The sequence below is a fragment of the Pleurodeles waltl genome, chromosome 1_1, assembly GCF_031143425.1.
Source record: "Pleurodeles waltl isolate 20211129_DDA chromosome 1_1, aPleWal1.hap1.20221129, whole genome shotgun sequence".
Lineage (NCBI taxonomy): Eukaryota > Metazoa > Chordata > Amphibia > Caudata > Salamandridae > Pleurodeles > Pleurodeles waltl.
The window spans coordinates 253,746,415-253,763,943 of NC_090436.1; the positions used below are offsets into that span (position 1 = coordinate 253,746,415).

At 44.4% G+C, this 17,529-nt stretch overlaps 1 protein-coding gene across 2 annotated transcripts in view; it reads right to left on the minus strand.

The window, feature by feature from the left end:
* The window catches only part of HMGCS1 (3-hydroxy-3-methylglutaryl-CoA synthase 1), a 72,774-nt gene that overhangs the window by 10,566 nt on the left and 44,679 nt on the right, over positions 1 to 17,529 (minus strand). For both annotated transcript variants that reach the window (XM_069221503.1, XM_069221507.1), the window contains exons 6-7: positions 13,536 to 13,706; positions 5,533 to 5,639 (exon numbers count right to left, since the gene is read on the minus strand). In XM_069221503.1, the coding sequence (XP_069077604.1) occupies positions 5,533 to 5,639; positions 13,536 to 13,706 (278 nt within the window). The remainder of the gene's footprint in view (positions 1 to 5,532; positions 5,640 to 13,535; positions 13,707 to 17,529) is intronic.

The window sequence follows — 17,529 nt, forward strand, 5'->3', positions numbered from 1 at the left end:
CTCTGCACATATCTTCACACCCCCCTTCCCTCTGCACATATCTTCACACCCCCTTCCCCCTGCACTGCATATACCTTCACACCCCATTTCCCCCTGCACTGCATATACCTTCACACCCCATTTCCCCTTGCACATACATTCACACCCCATTTCCCCTTGCACTGCACATACATTCACACCCCATTTCCCCTTGCACTGCATATACATTCACACCCCATTTCCCCCTGCACTGCATATACATTCACACCCCCTTCCCCGCATATACATTCACACCCCCTTCCCCGCATATACATTCACACCCCCTCCCCCAGCGCATACATACATTCACTCCCCCTCCCCCAGCGCATACATACATTCACTCCCCCTGCTGCACATACATACATATCCCCTCCCCTTGCACCGCCTACATAAATTCACACCCTGTACCCTGCATACATAAATTCACGCCCCCTCCCCCTGCACTGCATAGACACATTCACAGCTCCCTCCCCCTGCATACATACATTCACAACCCCCTCACCCCTGCACCGCACACATACATACATTCACAAGCCCCTCACCCCTGCACTGCATACACACCCTCCTCCCCAGCGCATATACATTCACACCCCTTCCCCCTGCACCACATACATATTCACACCCCTCTGCAGCGCACACATACATTCAATTCCCCCCTCCCCCAGCGCATACATACATTCACACCACCCTCCCCCAGCGCATACATACATTCACAACCCCCTCCCCTGCACTGCATACATTCACATACTCCTTCCCCCTGCATTGCATACATTCACACCCTTCCCCCAGCCCATACATTCACACTGTCTCCCCCCTGCACAAATACATCACCCCCGCTCGCCCCAGCGCATACATACATAAAAAAAAAAACTCCCCCTGCACCGCACACTCACCCGCTCTCCCCGTTCACTCACCCCCGTCTACTTACATACACACCGATACATGCACTCATCCCTTCCATCCGCTCAATCGCACTCATGCACTCAATTGCTCATACACACTCACCCCCTCCCCGTCCACTTGCATACACATGCACCGCATACATGCACTCACCCGCTCTTCCCCATCCACTTACACAAACACTTACCCCCCGTCCACAATCACTCTCACATGCAGACATGCACCCACAAACACTCCCCCCTCCGCCGGCATTCATGACACACAGAACCCACACACCCAGCCCCCCCCCGTCAGACGATCCACTTACCTCTTCCATCGAGGAGGTCGTCCAGGACGGAACAGGTCCTGACACCTCTACTGCTGGTAGCGCCTCGCCATCTGGACCCTGCCACACCAAATTACAGGTGGTAATACATTGTGCGGTCTCTTTCTGGCATGGCAGTATCGCCTCTGCTCCGCCAACACAACCTGATTTTTCGCTGAATTCAGAGATCAGTCGTATTAGGGTGGTCTTCAGGCCACCAGAACTGGCGGTATTTCGGCGCCAGAGGCTTCAGCCGTCTTTGGAAAACAGCGGCAAAGTCGTGATGAGGGCCTACATCTGAAAGTTCTTGAGTCTGTCCTCTCAAAGGAAATACAAGTATTTGTAGTGTTTGTTAGCAACTACAAAGGAATATTATAATGCTCCTGTGATTTCTCAGAGAGTTCTAAAGAATGCCTTCACTTGCAGCCTAATTGACTTGATTGATAACAATCATGCTTTTGAATCTCAACTGCCTTATAGTACCACTTAATACTGTGGTAACTTTTTATATCAGGGGATAAGTGGGTCAATCAGCAGCTTCGTTCCAAATTGCAAACTAACTTTCTTGTTGGCCATGTAGGTCTGAAACCATGTTAGTTGCTTTATCAGCAGTCTGTTTACTTAAGCTGCAGAATTTAGAGGTCAGATGATATTTTTGAGCATTGCTTTTAGGACAGCCAATCAATTGATTTGCCAGGGAACAACTATGGGTCTCATTTTGAAATTGTTGGAGCTGGAACTCCGTCATAAATTGCATCTGTTCTGCTAAACTGCCATCTGCTTTAGAGAAGGGCTGCTAATTGATCATTGGTAGTGACATCACTGGCACTCATTCAATGCTGGTGTCCCATCTGCCAGAGAGCAGCAGAGTTTTATGCATCAGGAGATCCGTACTATTTAAGGGAGGTCTTCTGATACATATTTGCCTTGCCTGTGTGCAGAGAAATCAAACAATGGCTCCCATGTGCAGGGGGAGAAAAACCCTGCACATTAGGGTCTGGCTTTGCTGCTACATTTTGTTTTTCAGAAACCACCAAGTGACTTCAATTTGTTGCTGAAAAAATCATGTGTTTCTAAGTGGGCCACAACAACCTAGCGGCTAGCTCAGCATTCAGGTTTGCTCAAGCACTTCTGTCACACTGGGAAATGCCTTCATGGCCAAGAGCCAAAACCTTAACACCACAATGGCAGAGTGCTTTTAACAGGACAACCGGTCCTTTGTGAGGTTTTGGGGAAGGGTTGGGGGGGGGGGGGGGGGGGGGGGGGGGGGAAAGGTTGAGTTGTAGTAGGTGGCCACTGCGGACCCAGCAGTCAACCTCCAAATGAAGATATCTATTCTGGATTGGCAATACCAAGCTAGTATTTAACCACTGTCATTTACTAACAGTTCTAAGGTATGGGGAGTGAGTCTAGACTTTAGACTTCACTACTGAGGATGTGGAAATAAGGCAGACTATCCCCTTTTGTGTGGGATGGGACTTAAATCAACAGGCTTGAACCCAAAAGCTTACAGGTTTTCAATAACATCTACAGATGTTTTACTAAACTGATGGTCAACCTACAAATCTAAGGCACTCGTGAGAATTGTGTGCAATAACACTTGGATTGCAAGATCAGAGGTCTCCTCGCATGACATAGAGCTCATGAATTACACATTTAGGCACAAGGAGTAATCAAATATTAGATGTTTAGAGACAAGCAGATTACATTAAAAACTTGGTAGGCATGTTAAGATTTCACTGTTCGTGGTCTCAAATCCTAAGCCTTAGCAGTCAGCTCTGTTCTTTGTGAGGATTTCTTAAACTGACAAAAAAGGTCATCGAAGAGTGTAGGAGTCAAATGAAAAAGCCTTTTTCACCTCATGTCATTCCTAATTTTCCACTCCGTAATTTAACTCAAGCGTGTAGTTGGTAGCAAAGTAGGCATTTAAAAGTTTAACCTTAAAGATGTCAACTTCAAATCTGAAGGTCCTCACTTGTGAGGTTATTGCATTCTCTGTAGGTGTCTACGCTTGGTTAAATGAATTCCCTCATTGACTATGAACGTTATTGTGTGGGTGGTCGAGTTGCAAAGGGGGATAGTCAAAAGATATACAAAGAACTCCATATCACTCCTACCAAGTAAGAGTGAGTGAGATGCTCCCTGTTTAAAATCCAAAAAGCATTACAAATTATCATAATTTGTAGAGGTTTTTAACTTGGATTTTTTTTTTTATAAAAAGGAAGCAAAACCAATTTAATGTGGTCATCCTATAGGTCAGATGAGGTTTTTGGTTTAAATTATGTCTGGGAAAAAAATCCCATGCATGCATGGATTAATGCCAGAATTTGACATTGATGTAACCTCTTTAAAGCAAAATGGGGGACTGAAGTAGAAGAAGCACTGCAAGGAAAACCAGCAATATAACAGGCACTCAAGTCAAATCGGTTTAATATACTGCCCACGTTTACAGAAGCTGGTGACAAATATTTAGCTCAACCCTGCTTTTAAGAAATCAATGCATCTGTCCAAATTCACACTGTAGTGAAATGCCCCTTCCTAATGTCACTCTGAGCTCATCTCGATAACATGCAACCAGCTGTAATAGAATGATTTGCATCCAGAGACCAGGAGCATCTAGACAAATTAACATTAGGAGGGCATCTTCTTTAAACCTATTGTCCAGAAGATAGTCCATATTAATATTTTCTTTGACCTACACTGTCCACAACGTGTTTGGAGTATACTGCAGGCAATAGAGAGAAGCATTTAACATCCCAACCACCTCATTGGGTCCAGCAGTAGGACAAACTCACAGAAGAACAAAAACGGAAGATGCACAAATACTGACTTTTTCGATAGAAGTTTTATTCAGTACTTCTGTGGTTTAAAAGTGCTGTAAAGTGTTACTATTACCATGTTCAATTTGATGACTTTGGAAGGATGGACTATTGAGTTGAACTTGCAGCCATCTTCTCATTAAAGTTTAGCAGTGGGTGCATAAGTCAATATTACTGGGAGGGGATACTCAAATGTGAGCTAGAAAACAATAATCCTCTGAAGGAAACAAGAGATCAAAGATGGAGAAGAAGGACTGGTATAGCACTATAAGGGAATATAGAGATAAGTGAACAGTGCAACGATCCTAAAACACAGCTACAGCTAGGATGGAAGAGTTACGCTTCAGTGTAAAAGACAACCACCCTACGATGGGGAATAAAGGCAATGTGACAGAACACGTGCACATCTGGGAATGAAAGGTATTCATACCGGAGCAAGAAGCCACCCACACCATAACAGAGAAATTTATCAATATTCGGCCCAGGGACATTTTAAGTAAAATCGAGGAAGATTGAAATTTGAACATGGAATTCACACAGTGGTATTACACAAACTCTTTAGTACTCTAAAACAAACATCACAACAACTGCACAAATGCAACAATATACAAAGACACAGTCACGAGGCACTTGGGGAATTAACTCACACCTCAATGGCTGGCATTCACCAACACATGCACCATAACTGCATCAACATAGACCTGTTCCGAATCTGCACCCACTTCTCCTTGCACAGTAGAAAATGACACCTGCTCTATGCATGTACTCGTTGAAAAAGGGAAGAAGATGTTGCCATGAAGCAGACACACAATAAATCATGGGGCATGAATGTTGCTCCCTGTCCAAGAGGCAGCACTCTGTCGAGTAACAACACTTGGATTATGGAGCAAACTCGGAGGTAAAACAGCTTTTAGCTCAGTGTGATAAAATGAGGGAATGTAGGGTTAAAATGTGGAGGGTGACAGAGAAGGGAGTGGTTGTACATCATGTTGTAAATAAACACACAATACAGCACTGTGGTCATGTAGGTTTCACAACAAAAAGCAGCTGTGGGACATGAAAGGGTGTACAGATAATCTAGGGGAGAAAAGAATTAATCGAGAACTAGGATTAACAAAATTAAGACTCCTCCTACTGCATATGGTTTTTCTTGAGACCACTGCAGTGGTGGCAGATCCTAGAAAAATGAAGAAGGAACAGTATAACACTACTAACATTGATCCCTAGCAACAGCACCTGAGGCACATCCATTGAATCTTGTGTCATTACCATAATGGCATTTGATGAGAAGTAAATTGTTCTTTCGCAGATCAAGTCCCTGACTATGGTTTCAACAACTTCGGAAGATTACCTGAGACTTATGAAAGATTCAATAATGTTTTGCACAGAGGGAACAAGTCACTATCTGTGAAGCACTTTGGCCAAGCCATATGCAAATCTAAATTTAGTCCCCAAAAAAAAATAATAATAATAATAATAATAAAAACTCACCAGGTGCAGCATCCTGTGTAACAGTAAGCGAATACAATGTAGCAGCAAAGCCAGACCCATAAGAAAACACACCAATTCTTTGTCCTGCCAGCTGCTGAGGAGAATGCCTGCAAAAAAGATACACATCATAAGATTAAAAAATAAGTGAGAGAGGGGCAACATTTATTTTCTATAAACGCTTGAACTATATTTAAGAAAAGTAGGAAGGGGGGGGAGGCGGGACTGACAATATATCAGTGGTAGTGACACCACTGGCAATCAATGTTGGTGGCCCATCCACCACAGAGCAGCCGTGTTGGATGCATCGGGAGCTCTGTACTATTTAACGGAGGTCTACTGACGCATACATTCCCTGCTTATGTGCAGAGAAAAACAATGACTTCCCCTGCACAAAATATGTCTGCATAGATACTAAATAAAGAACAACAATTCTCGGAAAGAAGAAGAGTCCTTAACCAAAGAATGAAAATGGTAACGGCAAGAGAGTGGAATTTTATAAAATACTTGTCAAATGGAAACTTCAGAAGTCTAGCTGTGATTAATAAAAATCCACCTCTCCCATGCAGTGAGGTGAAAAATTATTGCAGAGTTCTCCTTTTATCACAGGTCTGATAAGATCCTCTCTATTCATGTCAGGGGTCATACGTCAGGGTTATAACTTTAGCAAGGCTCTTTTTACGCCACAGTTCTACCAGACTCTAACCATATCAGTGTGTGTATGTCACATCTTGACTAGTCATGGGATCTGTATATAAATGGACTCCGTTTAGGCCTGATTTTTTTATAACAGTAGGTAGATTTCAGAAAATGTTATTGTAATTTAAGCTTTTTTGTATTTGCACCTAGTGCCTGGGTTGCTGAGAATCAATGAGACTGCTCCACTAGATAACATTTTGTAATTCGGGGGCAAGTCACTTACCATGTTTGCCAGAACTGCGATCCTATCCATAGTGCTAGGTCAACAATGGATTTACATTTTACAGCTAGGTGAACTCAGCAAGGTCTCGTCAGAGTTGAAATGTTACGTGGCCCATTCGAAAACTTGTTTATGGATAGGACTGGCTTACCAGTGGCAAGGATTTAGCATGTAGATTTTGGTGAGAGTAAACTTACATAGAGGCATGGGAAGTGGTAATTCTAGGGCTGGAGCGCCGTGTTACTTTGTGCACAGCTACAAACCTGCAAGTTCATGGGTATTCACCAACTCATTTACAGCCCCTTACCCCTCTGGAAAAGGTTGAAAACCTACTCCTGACAAGGGCCGGCTTACACCTTTTACTGAGTAGTATCCCCACCCCCAAGCACCCTCCTCCCTGCTGCTAAATATAACAATTATATTGTAGAGAAAGGAGTTTTACAATACAGGAAATGTTTCCTGCTGGAGAAAGTGTAATTCCCTTTGTTCTGCAGATTTTAACATGCACCTAAACACGTATCTTTGCTCATGATAAATTGGGATTGACAAACATTTACCAGAATGATGGTTTCCATACCTCCTTCTATAACCTCCTGCAAACTCTTGCAAGCGTAAATACGGACCAATTTAAGGTACTAGACCCAGCATGCATGAGACACCTATTATCAATTAAGGCCTTAGATAAATGCTTTGAATGGGTCCTTAAAAACTGCCTGGAACCACCATCTGTTTTTTAAAATTGTATATTATCAAAAGAAAAGGTACTCAAATAATTTCAAAACCAGTCTTGCTTCCATTCGTTTGCATGTAATCAAGGAGCATCCTTAGAACGCAGCAACTTGTCACAAATTATTAGGTTTGCAAACATGCAAGTTAAGTTTACAGCTCACTATATGTTCTTAGCGTATTTGCCCAACTTTTAAAGACTTTATACAATTTTGAACATCTTATACAAAAGGATGCATACAACTTTCTTTCCCACAACCAAACAGTGATACTGTCAACTGTCACCCAAAGGGTTTGTGCTGCAGGGGCTAGACCCATTTGTCCAACAGACAAAATAAACATAAAAATCTCAGCCTTGACCCCAAACAATATATCCTTTACATAGGTCTACATAATTTCCATACCCCTGAAAGGACATGTGAAGTAGGTAAGCTATCAGCTCTGTATGTTATTCAGAGACACAGAGAGCTCCCCTAAGTGGGAGAAATGGGTTGCAGCTATAGAAAACAAACCAGTTAGCTGTTTGAAAGTGCCCCTTTTGACATGGTCACCCTCACTTTTTGTCACTGGTGCTGAGGTTTTTCGAATGAAGGTGCACTGGGTTCCTGCTAAACAGGTCCCCAGTGCCAGGGCTCTTTCCCTAGTAAATAGTACCACAGTACACAGCGCCTGGATACTAGAGGGGGTCCCCATGGGCTGCAGCATGTATGCCGCCACCATAAGGGATACAGTCACTGCAGTGTCATGGTTCAAGCCACAAGTAATAACATGACATGGCACACTCAGTGTGTGCCAAGCCCAAGTCACCCCTACAGAAGGCCTTGGAGTCCTAAGGTAGGGTGCATTATATTTGATCTAAGGACATAACTGCATGAGCAGACATGCTCCTGTGATGTCTGTAGGACAGTACCATCTTGCCTGGCATGTTACCCCCATATTTTCACTGTATGTATGTTGTTTTAGTCATTGTGTCACTGTGCCCTGTATGTGTTCCCTGTGTGGTGCCTAACTGTATCACTGAGGCTCTGCTAACCAGAACCTCAGTGTTTATGCTCTCTCTGCTCTTTAAATTTGTCACTGCAGGCTAGTGACTACATTTACCAATTCTCATTGGCACCCTGGTACACCCATATAATTCTCTTGTATATGGTACTGAGGTACCCAGGGTATTGGGGTTCCAGGAGATCCCTATGGGCTGCAGCATTTCTTTTGCCACCCATAGGGAGCTCAGGTAATTCTTACACAGGCCTGCCACTGCAGCCTGAGTGAAATAACGTCCACGTTATTTCACAGCCATTTTCACTGCACATAAGTAACTTATAAGTCACCTATATGTCTAACCTTTACTTAGTGAAGGTTGGGTGCAAAGTTACTTAGTGTATGGGCACCCTGGCACTAGCCAAGGTGCCCCCACATCGTTCAGGGCAAATTCCCCGGACCTTGTGAGTGCGGGGACACCATTACACGCGTGCACTATACATAGGTCACTACCTATGTATAGCCTCACAATGGTAACTCCGGACATGGCCATGTAACATGTCTAAGATCATGGAATTGTCCCCCCAATACCATTCCATGATCCCCCGGGTCTCTAGCACAGAACCCGGGTACTGCCATACTGCCTTTCTGGGGTTTCCACTGCAGCTGCTGCCAACCCCTCAGACAGGATTCTGCCCTCCTGGGGGTCCAGGCAGCCCTGGCCCAGGAAGGCAGAACAAAGGATTTGCTCTGAGAGAGGGTGTTACACCCTCTCCCTTTGGAAATAGGTGTGAAGGGCTGGGGAGGAGTAGCCTCCCCCAGCCTCTGGAAATGCTTTGATGCGCACAGATGGTGCCCATCTCTGCATAAGCCAGTCTACACTGGTTCAGGGATTTCCCCCAGCCCTGCTCTGGCGCGAAACTGGACAAAGGAAAGGGGAGTGACCACTCCCCTGACCAGTACCTCCCAGGGGAGGTGCCCAGAGCTCCTTCAGTGTGTCCCAGACCTCTGCCATCTTGGAAACAGAGGTGTTGAGGGCACACTGGACTGCTCTGAGTAGCCAGTGCCAGCAGGTGATGTCAGAGACCCCCTCTGATAGGCTCTTACCTTTCTTGGTAGCCAATCCTCCTTTCTTGGTAGCCAAACATCCTTTTCGGGCTATTTAGGGTCTCTCCTCTGGGGAATTCCTCAGATAACGAATGAAGGGCTCACCAGAGTTCCTCTGCATCTCCCTCTTCGACTTCTACCAAGGATTGACCGCTGACTGGTCCAGGACGCCTGCAAAACCGCAACAAAGTAGCAAGACGACTACCAGCAATATTGTAGCGCCTCATCCTGCTGGCTTTCTCGACTGTTTCCTGGTTGTGCATGCTCTGGGGGTCACCTGCCTTCACCCTGCACCAGAAGCCAAGAAGAAATCTCCAGTGGGTCGACGGAATCTTCCCCCTGCTAACGCAGGCACCAAAAAAGACTGCATCACCGGTCCTCTGGGTCCCCTCTCATCCAGACGAGCGTGTTCCCTGGAACACAGGAACTCTATCCAGGTGACTCCCACAGTCCAGTGATGCTTCAGTCCAAGTTTGGTGGAGGTAAGTCCTTGCCTCTCCACGCTTGACTGCAAACCTGTGTACTGCCTGATTTGCAACTGCTCCGGCTCCTGTGCACTCTTCCAGGATTTCCTTTGTGCACAGCCTAGCCTGAGTCCCCAGCACTCCGTCCTGCAGTGCTCAACCCTCTGAGTTGGCCTCCGACGTCGTGGGACCTTCCTTTGTAACTCTGTGTGGACTCCGGTTCACAAATCTTCTAAGTGCCTGTTCGGATACTTCTGTGGGTGCTGCCTGCTTCTGTGGGGACTCTCGGAGTTGCTGAGCGCCCCCTCCGTCTCCTCCTCCAAGAGGCGACATCCTGGTCCTTCCTAGTCCCCAGCAGCACTCAAAAACCTCTACTGCGACCATTGCAGCTAGCAAGGCTTGTTTGCGGAATTTCTGCGTGGGAACACTTCTGCAACCTTCATCCCGATGTGTGACATCTTCCATCCAAAGGAGAAGTTCCTAGTCCTTTTCGTTGTTGCAGAACTCCAAGCTTCTTCCATCCGGAGGCAGCTTCCTTGCACCTTCATCCAGGGTTTCCTGGGCTCCTACCCCCCCCTCACCACCAACACTATCGTGACTATTGGACTTGGTCCCCTTGCTTTGCAGGTCCTCAGGTCCAGGAATCCGTTTTCAGTGCACTGCTGGTGTTTGTTGTTCTTGAAGAATCCCCCTATCACGACTATTGTGCTCTTTTGGGGTAGTAGGTGTACTTTACTTCTACTTTTCAGGGTCTTGGGGAGGGGTATCTTGGACACCCTGACTGTTTTCTTACAGTCCCAGCGACCCTCTACAAGCTCCTATAGGTCTGGGGTCCATCCGTGATTCGCATTCCACTTTTGGAGAATATGGTTTGTGTTGCCCCTAAACCTATGTTCACCTTTTGCAATTATACACTGTTTGCATTACTTTTCTGTCTCTTACCTGTTTTGGGTTTGTGTACATATAACTTGTGTATATTACTTACCTTCTTACTGAGGGTACTCACCGAGATACTTGTGGCATATTGTCATAAAAATAAAGTACCATCATTTTTAGTAACTCTGTGTATTGTGTTTTCTTATGATATTGTGCTATATGACATAAGTGGTATAGTAGGAGCTTTGCATGTCTCCTAGTTCAGCCTACGCTGCTTTGCCATAGCTACATTCTATCAGCCTAAGCTGCTAGAAACACCTCTTCTACACTAATAAGGGATAACTGGACCTGGCACAGAGTGTAAGAACCACAGGGTACCCACTATAAGCCAGGTCAGCCTCCTACAATGTCTAGTTCAATTACTTAGACATTGCAAGTGGACAGGGAAGCCATCTTAAGGTATGTACTGGGCACTGGTCAATTCAAGTTACCCAGCTATATGACGGTTTCACTAAAACCTATGGTGTTTGGTATCAAATGCCTTGCCTTAATAAATCCAGACTTATGACCATCTTGGATTTATTAGGAAATGCACCCAGAAGGCACCTTAGAGGTGTCCCCTGAAACCTATCTTCATGTGCTGGCTGACTGGTATCAACCAGCCTGCCACCAAAGAAATGTTTTGACCCGCTGGACTTGAGAGCCTGCACTCTAAAAGGACAGAAACAATGCCTGGTCCGGAGGAAGGTGTTATCACCGCCTCCAGCAGGATAGCTAAATAATCTGCCTAACAAGGCCAGGGACTTCAAAGTCCCTGCCGCCTTTGATATGCGACACCAGCATCCCCCAGATATTGGAGTTTTCACTTCCAGCCCTGAGGCCCATTTGGCACCAGGACAGATGGGAAATTAGCTATGGATGTAGGTGTGGTGCACTACCAGACTAGACACACCTCTAAGGTGGGCTGTCTGATGTGCTTCACGAGGGGAGGGTTCCACCATCTGTTTTGTGGTGGAATTAGGAATTCTGGGACAGGGTTATGCCCACTCCCCACAGAAAGTTGTCATACAGAGTGCCTCCAGCACTTCACCAAGCCATCGGCATCTCCCTTCAAGTGGGGGAGCCACTTCCCTGCATCCTGCAGGCACCAACCGCAACATCCAGTTCAATGCTCTGCTGACGACTGTATCCACTGATGCAGCAGCCGCCCAGGAGAAGGTCACTGTGCTTCAGGAGCACCAACCAGTCTCCTCAGCAAGTGGGGAGACACCAGGATCTACAGGTGCCGTCCTGCACCAATACCAGAGGGACCTGATCCCTAGCAGCAACCAACAATTTTTTGGCCCCCACCAACCGAGCTCAACTCTCACTCACCACTATCCCCCCCAAAACCTTGGGAGCTCCAGGACTTGTCCCCGAACCTCCCACTGCAGCCTGTTTCCGAGTGCCACCCCCCCACCTCACCAACCGTGCAGTGTGCAAGGCACCCAACCCTTCCAGCACCTCTGCACTGGGACGACATAGGGCAAGAAAAAGTGTACTGCTGGTGGTTCTAGTGACCCTGTCTCCCTAGCACCCTAGGACACCTCAAAATCGACTGCAAAGACACCTATGCAGTAAAAGTACTTTACCCAAAGGAAGTCCTTTCCCGCATAAAAGCGCAGGAGTGAACTTGTTACTTGCAAAAATTGATAACTGCAAAAGTACTTACCTTCTTTGAAGTTTTACTGGTGTTGAAATATTTTATAAAAATAACTATATTTTTCTAAATATTGGCCTTGAATTTCTTGAGTGTGTCACATTTGCAGATTCTGTGTTCAACAAATGCTTAGCACTACCTTTTGAGAAGTCCAAACGTCTCGCCCACACTACCACAAAAGAGAGCATTTGGCATTATTATATTAACCCCTGCAAACCAAATAAGGGTTGATTGTACTATCTGCATAGTGTCACATTACATTTGGTGCACTACATAGATAGCCAGCTTCCTACAGTAGCTGTTTGAGAACATGCCATATCTCAGTAGGCAACTTTCTCCTCTGATCATTCCTTACATCAAATTAACTTTCCATCGCCATCAAATCTACTTCTCAACTTTTTAAATCAAACACACTAGGATTCAGAGTTGGAAGAGTGGACTATGGTTTAATCATGTTATGTTTGGCCAAGTTGTTGGCACCTCCACAATTACCTTAAAAGGCCACAACCTTCCACCTACTAGAAAACACTCGTTGTGACCACAATTAGAAACAGCTTTAAAACCAGTCAATTAGTTTGTACACTTCTGCTCCTTTTAGGCAGATCGTCTTGCCTGCTGTATTTTCGGCTAAAGCAATGCCTTTGCACCCCCATTTAACCTCCGACTATTTGTCCTTCAAAAGGTGAGATACACTGAAAACAGAAGGGTTGTGTGCTGTGCTCTGCCACATATGCCTTAGCGCACACAAGGAGAATGCTCATCTACTTAGACACTCATTATTGCTTTGCTTCATATTTAGTGGAGTCTCTCTTCAATCCTCAAATGATTTTCAGCTTTTGGACTACACAGCCAAGAGGCCTTTAAAAACGTGAGGACTACTTAGCTAGCATGGAGTGTGTTGAATTATGTATAGCTTAATGTCTGAAATGTGTGTGTAACTAAAACCAGACAGCTAGATAAGCTGTTACATTATAAATGAACAAGCATAACCTAAATAAATGTACTCCGATATAATGTGATGTAACATATGTAAAGTTTGTTTCACTCTGAAGCCTTATGTTTGATCTTCTTCACTTGGATACTAGATAACATTTACTCAAACTCCCTGGTGAAGCAATTAAAATAGTGAGTACATAAAACAGAACTAGTAACTTTCGTTTTTTCCCCCCAATGCTGGTTACAGTTTATAGTTAAAAACATTTTATACAGCTTTCAAGAAAATAAAATTATAACTTACTGTGCTAGAAGAGAGGCTAAACAGCCATACACAGAAGGTGTGTACATATTTCCATTTTGATTAGAGACGAGCAAAGAGGACTTGGTTTTTTGGTTGAAAAGCTCCTCACTGGCCTTCATAAAGGCTTTTTCGACATCTCTATCGAAGTATGTGTCTTCCAGTTTCACATCTCTATAAAAAAATAAAAAAAAAAACACAGGTTCAAGAGGCATATTTTTACATGCCCTCTAAAGAGCTATAACGTTTTACTGTTAAACTGTAATGACAAACACACTGATTTACCATGTACAAGTACAAGAGAATCTAACATTAAAAATAAAAGCAGCAATATTAATACACAGATCAAAATGGATTTGGACACACATTTAAGACATTTTGAAATGGGCATACTCTTAATGGAACCATTTGCTAAAACGATGCTATTATTAAAAACCATTTGCTAACACGGTTATTCACAAATGGCCTCGCCTGAAAGTCCAAGAACTGCTCCCACATTATCACTCCTACCGGTGGACCAAACTTATCTTTCATAAAATGCGCGAAGGATACCTCCCACGAGTAATGTAGAAAAAACATGACAGTCATAGTTACCAGGTATACATGTAAGCACAGAAAACATTATTTGTCTGAAACTATGGTGTTACAGCAGCGAGATCTTCTCCAAATTCATAACCTTAGTCTAATTCACAGTCCAACTTAAATTTTTTAATACACCTAAAATAGTTTCCCCTTTCAAAATCTCTTCTGAAATGCGAAAATAAAAAAGTTCAAAAAATCTGGAAGCTTTGGAGAAAAAAAAAAGATTTGCTTCTTGAAATGTAATTTTACTGTGCATGGAAGCTTACATCTCCCACTGCCCTTTTAGTACTACGGTATTGGTGCTGGTATCGCAGTACGAAATAATCTGGCTGGCTGGGCACAACACTGAAGAAAATATTGCAGCCATCAATAAATAAATATTAAATAAAAAAAATAGAGGGAGGGAGAATGAGAATCTCCTGTGCACAGATATATCTATGTGAAAGGCTATACAGAAATATATATGATGGAGATCCACTGCACACACTTTGGAGAAGTGAATTCATAGCACCTGCCAGAAAGCATGGCAGTATATCCACCCAACGTGCTACAGATATCTCTATATCAATGGCTATGTAGGAATATTTGTAGGCACATATGATGCAGACCCACTGCACAGTTTAGAACGGTGGAGTCACGTTACATGCCAGAAATTATAGCAGTACTTCCTCCCTGCATTACAACCGTTGCCACTCACATAATATGCATGGATTAGAGGCAGAATCAGTCTCTGGACCCAGAGTTCGCTGTCTATGGACTTCTGGCATTGTGGGGAGTTTTAAAGGGAGGGCATTGGGATGGGGCCGGGGGCAGGAAAGGGTGTCTGTCCAAGATGTGCTGGCCACCTGGAGTAATTCTAGAGAGCAGTGTGTCTGCTGAAGATCAGAACTTCTCTTTTGTCTGCGTTAAGATTCAAGCAGTTGTCTTTCATCCATGTCACGACGTTGGTCATGCAGTTGTGGAAATTGGTTTTAGCTGATGTGGGTTCCTCTGAGAGAGAGGATGAGCTGTGTGCCGTCGGCGTAGGAGATGTTGATGTGGTGGTATCTGACAATGTCTGTGCTTGGGTTGTGAGGTGAAGGATGGAAGGCAGACCCTCTGGGTGTAACCAGCGAGGAAGGATGCCATCCATCTGAGCAAGTCGTTGGTGATTCCAAAGTGGCGTAGTCCTTTGATGAAGGTGTGGTGGGAGACTGTCTAAAGCTGCAGAGAGGTCCAAGAGTATGAGGGTGGCTGATTCTCCTTTGTCACATAGGGCTCGGATGTTGTCTGTTGCGGCGATCAGGGCTTTCTCTGTGCTGTGATTGGTTCAGCAGTTTTTTTCTTTCCAGATGGTCAGTGAGATGGTGGTTCATACCCTTCTCTAGGACACTGGCGGGGAAAAGGAGGAGGGGAAATTGGGCGTAGTTCTGGAGCTCGCTGGGTGTTAGCCAAAAGCTTCTTGAAGAGGGTCTCAATTCTATGTGTTTACATGCGTTGGGAAAGATGGCTGTAAATATGGAGGCATTGGGAATGTTTGTGAACTGCTGTCTGGTCTTCATGCTTAAGTTGAAGTGGCAATGAGGGCATGGGTCAGTGGGTTCTCCTCAGTGGATGGAGTTTATCAGGGCAGTTGTTTGTGTGCTTATCGGTTCCCATGCAGTGATCAGGTGGCGAGTGGTGATTGTGGTTGATGGGTTGCTGAGGAGGTTGTAGGGTTGGACATACACAATTCTGCAGATAGTTGCTATTTTGTTGTGGAAGTGGTCGGCGAGGCACTTGCAGAGTTGCTGTGATGGAGGGACTGAGTTCTGTGTGGCTCGGACGATGGTGAAGAGTTCTTAGGAAACTGTTTTCAATCCGGCGTGTTCTAGCTTCCTTCTTTGCTGCTTTGAGCTGGCGGTGGTAGTGGGTTATATTGTTTATGTGCTCTCAAGTTTTATTTGTACATTTGAATAAGTTACATGTTATTTGTTTGTACTATATGTGGGTTCTCTTTCAGAACCTTGGACAGAAGATCACTTGCTGCTTGACCTGAGGCAGGTACCATGCTGTCTTCTAATAAATGTCCTACCCACTTGGATTTGTGTGTGATTCCTGTATCCTTCTCTGGTTTTGAACCCAACATAGTTGTTGAGGGTGGCTCCGTCTGTGTCGTGTCTGCTGGTTCACCAACTTCTTTCTAGTGGTTTACACTTGTGTTTTGATGCTCTAACTTATGGTGTGTACCAGCTGGCTTGTTTGGGGGGTCTGTGTGTCTTAGATGGTTTGACTTGGGTGGCCGTGTTGGTGATCCAGGTGTTGACATTTTCTACTGTTTGATATAGGCTGGTGGTTATGTTAAGTTGGATGGCGTGGAGGGCTTCGGTCCATTGCTGCCGAGTTACCCTGGTCCAGCTGTGGTATGGAGAGCTGTGTAAGTTGAGGGTGGTGCTCCGCAGACCGAGGATGAAGTGTACGATGGCGCAATCTAATGATTCCTGCCTTATCTCATAGGTAATGGTGTTGCTGAATTCAGGACCCCTTTCCACTGCCCTACTATGACTGCTTTCTATGGTATGGAGAAACATGGAACCCAGTGACAAGATATAGGCTGAAAAATTGGTTGCTGTGTTGTAATGGAAGGAAGGGACTAAAACATGCTTTAGGATGGGGAAGTAAACTGCAGGCATAGTGAAGAAGGAAGGAAGGAGGAGCATGGAAACATTTTCATAACATTGCAGTATTATGATGCTGTCAGTGATTAAGAGCTATAGGGAGACCAAGTTAAAAACTGGAACACCCTAGTGACAGGTGCAAGAAGGGAGGCTGGTTTCTGAAATAAGTATGACTATAATCCTGCCCAAGTTCTCTCTCTGGGTCCTTCTAGCTATAGTTTTGTAAAACTGATTTAATCAAATCTGATCTTATGATCTTTTTGCACATGATGCCAATGACCAGACCACAAACCACTGTTAAGAGAGCTGTATATTCTATAGTATCAGGAAAGGATGAGATGATCATGAGACTTTTTAGGTTTGTCTCTAGATTAGGTGAAAATGGGTGGATAACAATTGTCCTGCACTGTCCGGCTCTCTTGCATAATTTTCTTTTCAATCACAAATGGTTTTACATTACTGAAAAGTCATATGAATTACTTGGTTGTTGGACCTTAAATAATGTGCCTTCATGCCAAATACACATTCATCTTGAGCTTATTTCTGGAAAGGTTTCTCTAGCCTCAAGTGGTGCAACTTATTTAGAGGCAGAATACATTTCTTCATGGATAGAAGCCATTTACGGGCAAAGGTCCATTTTTCACAGTTTCAAAGATTTTGAATCTTCATATTACTCCCCTAAAATAATCTGTTGAATTTATCATATGGCATGTGTCTCAAGTGCTCTAAATAAGTTTTTAATTAGCTGAATAAACGCAAATACATTTTGAGCACAAACA